Genomic DNA, 14302 nt, shown 5'->3' on the forward strand with positions numbered 1-14302 from the left:
AGATGTCTTGAGATCGCCAGCGGTGATTTCTGGGCTTCTTTAGTTTGTTTGGTTTTGTACCAAGCAGGTCATGTTACCTTTCATACGAATGAGTGTGGTAATGGTGTAATCTCGTTTCTGATTTTCTTGAGCTGTCTCAGATCAGATGCTTTTATTTCACCTACTTGTTCAAATCTGCTTTGGAGCAGCCTTTCATTCTGTTACAGTTTTGAGGCAGAACTGAAAGATTTTGTTTAATGGCGACATTACTTAAAATCATCTAGATGTAGCATTTAAAAAGGCCCACAAAATCACAGGTGATCACTTAACACTGTAGCTTTTTGAAATGTTTGTCTTGCTTCATTGCACATTGTGTTTGCTTTCTTTATTCGTTGTTTATTGCTTTACAGTACGGTGAGCAGGTGTTAAACTTGCTAAAGAAAAATGGTTTTTATGAATACTGTATGTTGGCTTATTTGTGAATTATGTATATTTCTCTTTCTCAAACCTCCTTTGAAATTCAAGAGGTTTTTTTTTGGTTGATTTTTTTTTTAAATGCCGTAGTAGCAGAAGCCCATAGTGTTGTTGAGAGCTTTGTCCTTATTTCACAGATGCACTGGGAATTGTTTTTAATCTCCTTTCTGCTTTCCCATTACAGATGGTGATGACGACCCACAACTCTCCTGGGTGGCTTCATCTCCCTCCAGCAAAGATGTTGCATCACCCACTCAGATGATAGGAGATGGGTGTGATCTCGGCATCGGGGAGGAGGAAGGGGGGACTGGCCTGCCGTATCCCTGTCAGTTTTGTGATAAGTCCTTCATTCGCCTGAGCTACCTTAAAAGGCACGAGCAGATCCACAGTGACAAACTACCTTTCAAATGCACCTACTGTAGCCGGCTTTTTAAGCACAAGAGAAGTAGGGATCGACACATAAAGCTTCACACGGGGGATAAAAAGTACCATTGCCACGAATGCGAGGCTGCGTTCTCTCGCAGCGACCACCTCAAAATTCACCTGAAAACCCACAGCTCCAGCAAACCGTTCAAGTGTACTGTGTGTAAACGTGGGTTTTCATCTACCAGCTCGTTGCAGAGTCACATGCAAGCTCATAAAAAGAACAAGGAACATATGGCAAAGTCTGAGAAAGAGGTGAAGAAGGATGATTTTATGTGTGATTACTGTGAAGAGACATTCAGTCAGACTGAAGATTTGGAGAAGCACGTAATGACACGCCACCCACAGCTTTCCGAGAAGGCAGATTTGCAGTGTATTCATTGCCCTGAAGTATTTGCAGACGAAAACTCGCTGCTCTCACACATTCATCAAGCCCATGCCAACAAAAAACACAAGTGCCCTATGTGCCCGGAGCAGTTTTCTTCGGTGGAGGAAGTCTATTGCCACTTGGACAGCCACAGACAACCTGACTCCAGCAATCACAGCATCAGCCCCGACCCAGTCTTGGGGAGTGTGGCGTCCATGAGCAGCGCAACACCCGACTCCAGCGCATCGGTGGAAAGAGGTTCCACCCCAGATTCGACCTTAAAACCTTTGAGAGGACAAAAGAAAATCAGATCTGTGGACAGAGAGGAAGGCCAGAACTGGTCTAAAGTTACTTACAGCTGCCCGTACTGCTCGAAGCGTGACTTCAACAGCCTTGCTGTTCTGGAGATCCACCTGAAGACCATCCACGCAGACAAACCTCAGCAAAGCCACACGTGCCAGATCTGCCTTGATTCCATGCCTACACTGTACAACTTGAATGAACATGTGAGGAAGGTGCACAAAAACCATGCCTACCCCATGATGCAGTTTAGCAACATTTCTGCCTTTCACTGTAACTACTGCCCAGAGATGTTTGCAGATATCAACAGCTTACAAGAACACATCCGTATTACTCACTGTGGCCCAAACGCTACCCCTCAAGATGGCAACAACGCTTTCTTCTGTAACCAGTGCTCCATGGGCTTTCTGACTGAAGCAACCTTGACTGAGCATATTCAGCAGACTCACTGCAATGTAGGAAATTCAAAATTGGATTCCCCTGTCATTCAGCCAACACAATCTTTTATGGAAGTTTATTCATGTCCTTATTGCACAAACTCCCCCATTTTTGGCTCCATCCTGAAGCTTACAAAGCATATTAAAGAAAACCACAAGAACATTCCTCTGGCACACAATAAGAAGTCAAAAGCAGAGCAGAGTCCAGTTTCTTCTGATGTTGAAGTCTCTTCCCCTAAAAGGCAACGGCTTTCTGCTAGCGTGAACTCAGTGTCTAATGGTGAATACCCGTGTAATCAATGTGATCTGAAGTTCTCCAATTTCGAAAGTTTTCAAACTCATTTAAAGTTGCATTTGGAGTTGCTGTTGAGGAAACAGTCTTGCCCTCAGTGTAAAGAAGACTTTGATTCCCAGGAGTCTCTTCTGCAACATCTCACTGTACATTACATGACAACTTCCACTCATTATGTATGTGAGAGCTGCGACAAACAATTTTCTTCGGTGGATGATTTGCAGAAGCATTTGTTGGACATGCATACTTTTGTGTTGTATCATTGCACCCTTTGCCAAGAAGTTTTTGATTCCAAGGTATCTATCCAAGTGCATCTGGCAGTCAAGCATAGCAATGAAAAGAAGATGTATCGTTGTACAGCCTGTAACTGGGATTTTAGGAAGGAGGTGGATCTCCAGATCCATGTGAAGCACAGTCACTTGGGCAATCCGTCAAAGTCTCACAAGTGCATCTTCTGTGGTGAGACCTTCAGCACAGAGGTAGAACTGCAGTGCCACATCACAACCCACAGCAAAAAATACAACTGCAAGTTTTGTAGCAAAGCTTTTCATGCCATCATCTTGCTTGAAAAGCATTTGCGGGAGAAGCATTGTGTTTTTGATGCCAGCGCTGAGAATGGCACAGCTAATGGCATGACCCCAGCAAATAAGAAGACAGAAGGGGCAGACATCCAGAACATGTTAATGAAGAATCCAGATACTTCCAACAGTCACGAAGCCAGTGAGGATGATGTAGATGCTTCTGAGCCCATGTATGGCTGTGACATTTGTGGGGCTGCCTACACTATGGAGGTCCTCTTGCAGAACCATCGTTTGAGAGATCATAACATCAGGCCTGGGGAGGACGACTGCTCTAGGAAGAAAGCAGAATTCATCAAAGGTAGCCACAAGTGTAATATCTGCTCCAGGACCTTTTTCTCAGAAAATGGCCTGAGAGAGCACATGCAGACCCACCGAGGCCCAGCCAAGCACTACATGTGCCCCATCTGTGGGGAACGCTTCCCGTCACTCCTGACCTTGACGGAGCACAAAGTCACTCACAGCAAGAGTTTGGATACAGGGACATGTCGGATCTGCAAAATGCCGCTGCAGAGCGAGGAGGAATTTATCGAGCACTGCCAGATGCATCCAGATCTCAGAAACTCCCTCACCGGCTTTCGCTGTGTTGTCTGCATGCAGACGGTCACCTCTACCCTTGAGCTGAAAATTCATGGGACATTCCATATGCAGAAATTGGCAGGAAATTCTGCAACCTCGTCACCCAATGGCCAGGCCTTGCAAAAACTCTACAAGTGTGCGTTGTGCTTGAAGGAGTTCCGGAATAAGCAGGACTTGGTGAAACTGGATGTGAACGGCCTTCCCTATGGCCTGTGCGCTGGATGCATGACCAGGAGCACCAATGGACAGTCCTCGGGATTGACTCCACAGGAGGTGAACGAGAGGCCGTGTGGCAGTCTGAGATGTCCAGAGTGTAGTGTCAAATTTGAAAGTGCTGAAGACCTAGAGAGCCACATTCAGGTAGACCACCGAGACCTGACACCTGAGACTAGTGGCCAAAGGAAAGGTACCCAGACATCCCCTGTTCCCAGAGTAAGTACAGCTGAACTTCAGAATGCCTGAGGGATAACATGTAGACATTCAGTGTGACTGAGAAGTGATGCGATGTTATTTTTTTAAAAAATTTCACTTTATAAAATTACTTGTGCTACTAAAAACCAAAACAAAACAGGAGGAAATGTAGAGTAACACACGTGGAAGGATTAGATGTTGCTCAGCCTCGCAGACTCCTTGATTCCTGGGGCAGCACATCAGATTTTTTATCATAAAACTGCCCTAGATTTACCAACAGAGAGCTGAGATGCTTGAATGGTGGGGATTGAGTTTGTCCATGCTACTAACCAGGCAGATCTGGAAAAGCTGGGGCATGCTGAGTACCCGAAGAAAAAAAAAAATCTGATCTGTCATACTTGAGGAATAAGATTATCAGGGAACTAAACACAAGCAGGAGGATGAAGGAACTTTTGAGTAAAAATGTAGTGAGTTCTACCTACCCCCCAAATTCCCACCTAAAACAAATTTCTGCGCTAAAGAGCTTTTTCTTCTGGGTGTCTCTCAGAGAGAATGTTGTGAGGCTGCTTGGGTGTCTGTGTGCGTACCCGTGTGCTGGCGCGTGTGTGCGTGTGTGATTTGAGACGTGATTGTAAAGGGACCCGGTCATGGCCCTCCTGTGAGATAGGTAGTTCTCTTCGCAAATCTGGAAGTTGTTCTCTAGTGCCGGTTACGTGTAAGTTTGCTCTCCTGGAACGTTCGCAGATAGCCTGCTTTCCCGTTTCTTAGCTTGCAAGATACCTGGGAACATGCAGACCCAAGAAAGGTTTCAGAAGGCCACTCAGGAGATTAACATCATTTGCAGTGTATAGTATTTTAAAACTCTTTGTTGACGTTTTGGTTCAGGAATGGGCCAAGTCAGTCCTTCCTCTGTCAGGAACAGATGGAATGAGAAGTAGATTTTGGAAATCGTCTCGGGAGACCAACAGCAGACACATCTGAGTATTGATATAATCTGACATTTTTAATTAAACATGATGGGGTGAGATTTTCAAAAGCATCTAAGGAAATTAGGCACCCAACTCCTAATGAATAATTCCAGCCGTAGATGCCTGTTTATGTCAATCTGCTAATTAAAGCACCCACAAACACATCTTACTGCATTAAAAGAACCTGAAAATACCATTCAACTAGAACACCAAGAGGATCAGTAAGAGAAGACCCTAGGTACATGCTGAGGACAGTGGCTGAGATGTCTTCAGCAGAGCTGGCGCAGGCCGTGTCCCCGGAGGGACTGGCTCCCTGCGGCTCACAGCGAGGCACGCAGGGCGGCAGCGTCTGACCGAGCGGGGCTGTGCGCAGCCGCGCCAGAGCACGGCACCGCCTGCTCCAACACCCACCCGATGGCCTCAGTGCCCTGTCCCAGGCTTCTGAGCAATTCCTACTGAAAGTTTAACAACTTTTTTTTTTCCTTTGTTAGTAAAACATCTGGATATTGTTCCCTCTGGGCGCAGTGAATGCGTGACTAAGCTTCCAGGCACCCTCCTTTGGTGTGACACCTTTTGAGAGTCTGGCTGGGGCTATGGCTCGGTCATTCTGCTTCTTCCTCCTCAGGCCTTTATCTCCTCCTAAATTCTTTAAAACGCTTCTGTTCTCTCAGGTAGGACTAACTCTTACTTCATATGGCAGTGCCTGTAGCCTGAAGTATTGCCTTGTCTTTCCTACTGACGATCAGAAGCAGAATGCATTGTTGTTTTCTGCTCTTATTTCTTGTTTTAACTCTTTCTTTTCACTGACAGCTTCCATACTTCTCTCAGGGGAGAGTTTTACATTCTTCAATAAAGTAAATACTTGGAATTTCGTCCTGTGAGGAAAGGTCTTAGTTCCTTTGTAGAAGATAATGGAAAATCAGCATTTGTGGTGATGGCAAATGGTACCTTCAGCAGATGTCTGTGGACTGCACGTACGCTAATATCGGAGACCTTTATGGTATGCATCCCAGGCGCAGATTTGTTGTTATTAGGGTTAATTCATGATCTTACCCTTCATTGTAGGTGCAAGACGTGAATTCTGGCATCAGTTCACGTGGAAACTATTGGTGTTTCACTCAGGTTTCTCAAGGCAGTGAGTGCCCTTTGCGTCTGCCTGGCACAGGGGTTTTCAGAGAATTACACTGCCTTTAAATGGTGATAGATCTCTGTATTTCAAGAATAGCATTTCCTTGACTTCACTGGCTCCCTGGCAAAGCTAAGCAAGTTGAACGTGATCTCTCTCATCATCTTGTTAGCATGCTGCACACAGGCAAAATACCGTTTTACTGGAGCAATCTTAAGTGCACAATCCTTGTAGAATAACCTGCCAGTGTCCAGAGAAGAGCTGCTTCCCTCCAGTACTTGAACACTTCCACATTTCTTTTGTTTTTTTTCTTTCTTAAACAGAAAAGCCGTTGAAGATTAGGACAATGTACAGTCAGAAAGAAAATACAGGGAGACAAGATTTTAAGTAGTGGGTATATATCCAAGTGAATGGAAAAAGTGACTATGGCACACAAAACCTGTCACTTCTTTCCGTGCTGGAAGTTGCTCCACCAGCAGTTACGCTTCTTGAAAATTGAAGAAGTGAGCATGGACACCTAAAGGAATTTCAGCAAAAAGCTTAAATGAATAGTTAACTCCAAAGTGAAAGAAAGGAAGAAAATAAATATTAGCTCTTGATTAATAACAAACAAATGAAAATATTTTGGAAGAAAAGGAGCAGGAGAAAAAGAACAATTCGTTTTTACTGTAAGCATTTTAAGTTTATTTATACATGTACATGGATATAGCACCACAAATGAACGTATGAGTATTTTGTTATATTTTGTTTGGAATTTTTACTGTTGAATTTGTGAAGGTTTGATCTGAAAATCAGGTGAAGACAGCTAGATGAGGATAAAAAATCACTCAGAATTGCTTGGCAGTTTGGGGGTTTGCGTTTATTTTATCCATCAGAATGAAAGCAAGCACATAACCCTTGAAAATGCTGCTGCTTCCCTCGCATTTTAAAAAATCAATATTAAGAAATATCTATGAATTGATCATCTTTGCTTCTCAGATGTCTAACTGGGATCCAATCGCAATGGCCAAGAAAGAGATTTCCAGACAAAATTTTTGCCTTGTGTACGTGGCAACATCTGCACTGGAGGCTTTGTTATTAGGAGATCTTCAGTCAAATCAGTGGCCTTCTGTAAAGAACATCACTGAGAGCAATAAATAAAATACACTTTAGTATTAAAACTTTGCTCTAATATCAATTTGTGTTTAATTCGTATAGTTTTACATGAACTATTCCGTTTGGAGAGGACTAAAAGTTTGAAGTTTGGTGGGTTGTTTTTGTTTTTTTTTTTTTGACATCACAAGAGGAGGTACCATACATCTGGCACATGTATAGCTCAAGACCTCTTTTTATTCTATTACGTTCCCATCAGAGGTAATGCTTTGATGTTTCTCTGACCATATTTCTGTGTGTAGGAGCTTTAGTTTTGAATGGATTTTGTTAATTCCTTTTAACTTACCTTCTAGAGGAGTGTGCGTGTCTTAAGAAGCATGACTAGTTGTTTAGTATTGAGATTTCTCATTACCCCTTGTAATAGCGGAAACACTCACCTCTCAGTCTGCTCTTTACCTTAAGCTTATCTTCATTTTGTGCCATAGTTGCCATGAACAACGCTTGTTTAGCATTGACAGTGGCAAATGCTTAGACTTTGATTAAATTTCTGTCTTGAATGGTGTTGCTATTTTTAGCCCAGCTAGGTTATTTGGTCTGAGGAAGCCAAGGAGGTGGCATAGAAAGTTGGAAGAATGAACACCATTGTGGTCCATTTACTCAGTTCCTTTTCTCCTGCACACTTTCTTGGACTTAATTCCTTCTCTTTGTTCTTGCCCACACCCCTTCTCTTCCCTTGTAAATCCACTCGAATGGAGGAATATTTTCTTTGTAGAACAGGAAACCACTTCCAGATTTAAAGGAAGACAGTCTGGAAAACCCATGGGAACAATAGTTACTTCAGAAAAGACACCAGAAGCCTCTGCTGTTATTGCTACTATTTTGTTTCAGGATTAGAATTAAGTATCTTGGATAGATGGAGTTTGAGCTGAAGACCTGCTCCTGTGGTCTCTTATGTCACCTAGATGCCACCACCTGGACTCTGTTAGCTTCAAAGAGTCTGGGCACCTTTGGTGTCACTACTTGTGAAGACAAAGCTTCAGAGGGATAACTGACCCATGTTCATGAAGCCACGATATCCACAAAAATGGTCGTAGAAGATCGCATTTGGTACCACAAAAATCGCAGTCTTGTATTAAAACTAGTGCTCCCCACGTACTGAGAATGGAAGTCTGGTTTTGTGATATTCTTTTAAAGAGAATTAGTAATGAGCCAAAAAATCAGCTCTTCCACCTCGCGCGTAAACATTTGGGTACTGTCTAGCTATAGTTATTTTGTGGCCTGCGTGAGGCCATTTACCAACCCCGTTCCATATCAAGCGGGGGTTACTCTATCACGAGAGCCATCACCTCCGTGAAGCTGCTCTTTTGCACACACGCCTCTCAGCTGAGGCTGAAGATAACGCTCAGAGGAAGTCTGAAATCTGCCGTCTTCTCTGAGGGGTGGTCACGCCAAGGAGTGTTGTATTATAAGTTTGTGAAATGGTGTGGAGGAGTTCGCAGTGGGTCCGCAGATAAACAAAGACATCCTGTCTCCAGATCTGTTAGCAAGTAGCTTTTAGAAGCACCAAAATCAATTAAAAAAATGAAACATTTGCCTGTGTTTAATATGGCTTTAAAGGTTGGAAATAGAGTTGAGCTGAAATATTGTCCTTTTTTAGCTAGTTGCTTAGGGAACCCTCATAACAGAGATAAGTGTTGAAGGAGGCACAGAACTCAGTCAGCTTTGAAGTTTTACAGAAGAGGAAGGTTTCAAGTTTTAAATGTGACCACATGAATCATTCACCACACATTTTTCTCTCCCAAGTTTTTTTGTGTTTTGTTTTTAAAGTTAGGAGCCCGCAGCATGTGTATGCCAGTGTGTTTGAGAGGACGTGTGTACGTATGTGTGCTGTGCTCGTCTGCCGGAACGGATTCCCGAGAAAGAGTGCTGCAGAAATCCAGCTGCTTTTCCATTAACAGCCTTGATTTCCGAATGGACTCCAGGAGGATACTTTCTTGAGCTGCCTAGGGATAACTAGCCAATCCAAACTATTTCCTTTTATGTGGTTGGCTGCCAGGTTTTGGCCAATGGAGTATAGCCTTCTTCCTATTATCATGTTAATCACCCATTGTTACTGCAGCCTAGAAAGCCCTGCCTGTGTGCGACACACACTGCGTACAGAATTCATGGAATACGCATAGCATCCATAGGCTGCTGCATCCGCTGTTATGGTTTTACTGCATGTTCATTAACCTCCAGCAGGCTAACTTGTTGCCATTGATGACATGGGAAATAGTTAAGAAGCTCTCGGCAGCACCTAATTTGTTCTTTCCTCAGCAGGTGCTCGAGGAAATAGGATCCCATGCGCAGAGGGGGTGACAGCAACTCCTCTGTTTAACTCAAAACTTCTGACTTATTTCTGCTGTCCCCAAAATGGGACTGTATACCTACATGTGTGGATGGTGTAAGAAAAAATAATCTGCATCTAAAAGTGCACAAAAAATTACCCACAAAATATTTTGCTTCAAAAAAATTGAGGGGTGTTTTTTATTGAATTGGGTTTGTCAGTGCTAATGGCTTGAGGTTCTCATCCATTCCTCAGCTAACTGAGCTTGTGGCCAGCACGCAGAGATTGCAGACACACTCTGCCGCTGTCCACTTTAGCTGTAAGGGCAGGGACTGCATGCTCATGCCTGGTGGCGAGTGTTGCAGTAGGAGTTATTTTCTAGGAAGAAGTAGGCACAAAAGGTCCAATTTTTCTGAACTGCACATTGAAAGGTGTCTATTTAGGCAGCATGATCCCACGCTAGGCCAGAGCACCGTACTCCTGCTTTGGGCAATCAGAGTTTTTACAAGTGTACTAAGTGTACAAAAGTGTACTAAAGCTTTATTTTTTTTCCTGTTTTATTTTATTCCTAACTTGGAGGTCTTTATTGTCCACATGCATTTTAATTTCTTCAAATGGTTTCTTGAGTTTTTTCGTGTCATATTGCACAAGTGCAGGATCACTATTGATCTGAGTGCAAACCCCGTTTTCCCGGTTTGAATAAATGGTTCGTGTAATTGCCTCTTTGCACTATCTCCTGCCTTCTGCAGCTACGCCTGCCTGGTATGACTTTGAGATGGAGAAAATACACAACAGATTGTGCTAGGAAAGAATTCTCTGTGGTAATGCAATTTTCCCAGGATTTCTGATGGGAGATCATTACAAAATATATTTTTTCCTTTTGTCCTTCACTTCCCCAAGTAACTAAAGGTGTTTTGCCTACTGTATATTGAGTTTAACTAGAGGTGGAATTTTTTGAGAAAGCTGATCTTTTCCTGTAAAGGAAGTTATCTTCCAATGTCTTTTGTTTTGCTCTGCAGGAATTGTTGCTGCAATGGGTTAAATGATACGAGCAATCTTATTATGGCTCCACTACTCAGTCAGATTTTCAAGTGCTGTCAGTTGAAAATTTTTAAGTTGAAATTAAAAGTTCTTCTAAAGCAGGCTGTTAATTAGAGGTTGTGTTTATGGTCCCAGAAAAGCCGAGCCCAACTTGGTTGGTGTCTTGTTGGGGATGTATGAGCATAAGAGAAGTCAGTGGAGGGAAGTTGAAGCACGTAACATGCTGTATTCATGATCACACTTGCCTTATGCTACAGTGCAGTTTTCTCTAATCTCTTTTTGGTTATTAAACAGAAAAAGACCTATCAATGCATCAAGTGCCAGATGACCTTTGAGAATGAGAGAGAGATACAAATCCATGTCGCTAACCATATGATTGGTAAGACATTCTTTAAACTAGGCCACTCATCGGCTGCTTGTTTTTTACTACTCTTTGAAATTCACTATTCTAATAACTTGTTAATATTCATGCTGTAATTTATTTTTTTTATCTTTCAAGGAAAATGATTTTGATGTAATGATTCTTCACTTCAAAGCTTTTTAAATATGTGGTTATAAAAGTGTTACTGCTGAGCTTTTTTCCTTATCCTTTTGAGTCCTCATGTAGCATTTTCATTTATATTAAAATCAAACTTTTGACAGTATCTTCCATTTGATAGCATAAATTTCTCTCTATCCATGTAAAAAGTACTTGCCAGTTGTCAGCCACTTAGGAGCAATTATGTTTCAATTTTGTATGTCATGACATTGAATAGATTTAACTGCTAGCATTTTCCCAGCTAAGTGTGGTGAATTCCTGAGGAACATTGTCAAAACAAAACACTTACAGAGTTATTTCAGTGGGATTTTTTCTTTTTTTTTCCAACAATTCTGGACTTCAGAAAGTTCAACTTTTCAGGCATAGGAGTGTTTTAAACATCCATGCTTGCTGCCTTCTCCTACAGTCTTGTTGCAGGAGTTTGTGGTGAAGTGTTACCCTAGTCTGATGGACTGTATTTCTGCTGCAGCTGTATGGTTGCTTTTCTGATGAACACAAAGAAATGTTTTTCCAGTCTGTACAGATATTATAGATATATGTGTTGGCCCAAGAGGTCCGTTTGTTTTGATGCATAGCCCACAAAGGAGTTACTTACACATGCCACTGCAGGCATACGTTGGATGAGAATCTTCAAGGACCCTACAGCACACTCTGTGTGTCTTCGTACATTCACATGCAGCATTTATCTCCCATAAGCATAGTGGGTTTTTTTCAACAATTTTATGTTCAGGAAACTATTCTCAATACGGGTATGTAACTCCTGTTACCTTTAAAGTGTTTATTACACATAAATACCAGAGAGAGAGAAATACGGACTGACATAGTCTTCACACCCTCACCCCCAGATGAAAAATAGACACGTCAGTCACAATAATTTTCATCCGGGAGCCAGGCAGGATTTTGAAGTCAATGTCAAGCAGGTTAAGATGAAGATATCTAAAAATGTTTGCTTTTGTAGCAGGTGTTAATGTAATCTCTTGTTTGCAAGCTTGAAGAGTGAGATCCTTGTTAATTGGACCATAGTGATTTCATGTAGCTCCCCACTAGATTTTTTTTTTAAAGAAGCCTCAAAGAAAGAAGTCCTTAGGCAAGCTTAGCACTTGTTTCAACTTAATTTCTGATCCACTAGCTAGTAAATGATTTTTAAATACAATGGTCATGAACTACTGAGTTAAGGTTCTGCCTGATTAGAGAGGGGAATTCTTTTTCCTTTTGGAAAGATGTTATTTCTTCATTTTCCACTAACCAATGTGTGAAGTTCATTTGTGTATATCCCCAGTTAGTGCTGGCTGGAATAATACATAATGATCTGTATGACATTATCAGGTTCACTATTAGTGCTATTGGAAAACAACAGTGGTAGAAGATGTAGGAGGCTGAGCAAAGCGTGGTGCTGCTGTTTGTGAAAACGGCACCTATTGTTTCCTTGATACTGTACGTGAGTTATGATACATATTTGGAAGCACTGCATATAAGTACGAAGGTGCATAAGGACGCAGTACTGTTCACCTAAAACATTGAAAACACCAGGCCGTAGTAAAAGAAGTGTGATTATTGCACTGTGGTGGCATGTCTTGGTGTCGCTTTGCTGAGATATGGACTAAGAACAGTCATTAAGTTGATCACTTTTTTCATCGTGTAGTTTAAGAAAGAGTGAAGTATAGAAACCTTTACTATGAGCCAAGCTTCCTCCCGCTCTGGGCATCTCGGTTCGCAAGGTGATTGCGCCTCCGCTCCTTCAGGTCCCGTGAAAGCTTCTGGAGAGGTGTTGCCAGTGAGACTGCTGGTGCTGAAGGGGAAGGGAGAGGCTGGATGTGACCGTTCTTCCAGCAAGAAACGCAGTGCAGATTCTTGGTGCTAGTTTGCGTAGTGCTGAGTCGGTAACGGGAAGGAGAGTGAGGGACTGCCTCTCCGGCTATGCGGGTCTTGTATATGGGTGTTAGGGGGACGGGGAGGAGCTTGCCCTCAGACTTTCTCCTCGGTAGCTTAGGGTTGGACTCATCTCAGTGAATTTTTATCTGTCTAAAATTAAGGTGTCTCGTTTAATATAGTCATTGAGATGCTGTCTGGGGAAATTGAATGATTGGTACCAATCTAGGATAAGAGTTTGAGCAGGATAAGCATTTCCAGGGAGAGATTTTTATCTCTTTTGAATTTGAAGTGAGCCAAGACAATGAAGTTAGCCTTGACATGTAAATTTTAGGTAAAAAACCCCTTGGCTTTGATAATCCAAGACTTCTCAGCAACACCTTCTTCTCATACTTTGAGAAACATAAAATCAATAGTTGAGATATCCTAAACACTTGCTTACAGTTTTATCCTGCTAAAGGGACTGTCAACAAAGGAATCCCTGCTCTGTAGCAGCAACACCTCTTAAGTATCAGTGTCTGTAATGTGATTAAAGAATTCAATTATATCTTACATCATAGCCTTAAAAAGTGCATCCTGTTAAGCTGGCTTTCTCTTCAACCTCCCAGCTCCTCAGTCTGGAGTCAGAGGCCCTCCTCATAATTCATGGAGGGAGGAGGTTTATTTTTTTCCAAGCAGCATGCAGGGAATTTCTAGTGCTACTCCCACACGCTGCTCTGAAGAATTACCCTTCTGCTCTCTAGCCCTTCATATCCTGTGCACAAACACAGAGGCACACTGGGTCCTGCACAGGGTCCCTGGGGAAGGAGCAGGCTGGATACATCCCAGAGGAGGTAAATGCTGGATGTTTTGTTTCATTTTACACTGGGGCCTCTATGAGGGCTGTAAGCAGCAGGACAGACCTTCTCAGCTGTGGTGAGCCAGGAGGGAATCTGTTTAGAGACGTTTTCAGCTGCAGGGATGGGGTGGAATTTGTAGAGAGCAGAGGTCTTTGAAACATTGCACTGATTGGGGATCCTTTGAAACATTTCCATGCCCACAGAAAGGGGATCCCCCTTTGAAACATTTACAGGCATCGGGGAGTCCATCTGGGACTATATCAAAAACTTTCAGTAGTTCTTCCTGCCTCTGTACTTGCTTGCCTCCTGTTGCGCTGCCCTGGCAATGTTTAAAGCTTCTCCCCCTCACCTTCCCACCCACCACTGCCTCTGATGTGCAGCGGCATCTCTGTTAGATGCGGAGGAGGACGGGCGTATGCAGCCCTGGGCTCTACAGGGGGCACGGAGCAGCCATGGCAGCAGCCAGAAACACGGAAATCTGTCAGCACAGGCTCTCCCTGGGGGCTGGGGGAGCTGCGGAACTTCAACCTCCATCGCAGGGCCACTGCCGAGTCCCCACGGCACGCGAGCAGTGGCTGCCCTGGGGAAGGGGCCCTGGCACTCCCCCGTGCCACACTGCCGGAGGAGCCCCTGCACGGAGCCCCGCGCAGGGAACATCAGGAT

General features: G+C 43.2%; 1 protein-coding gene across 1 annotated transcript; it reads left to right on the plus strand.

The window, feature by feature from the left end:
* Positions 1–632: 632 nt before the first annotated feature.
* ZNF423 (zinc finger protein 423) lies at positions 633–10772 on the plus strand (the record flags this gene model as incomplete). Its single annotated transcript, XM_010136567.1, has 2 exons — positions 633–3861; positions 10688–10772. Coding segments are annotated over exons 1-2 (3235 nt in total), but the record flags the coding sequence as incomplete, so codon positions are not given.
* Between the last annotated feature and the right edge of the window lie 3530 nt (positions 10773–14302).

Source organism: Buceros rhinoceros, unplaced genomic scaffold, assembly GCF_000710305.1.
Source record: "Buceros rhinoceros silvestris isolate BGI_N320 unplaced genomic scaffold, ASM71030v1 scaffold41495, whole genome shotgun sequence".
NCBI lineage: Eukaryota > Metazoa > Chordata > Aves > Bucerotiformes > Bucerotidae > Buceros > Buceros rhinoceros.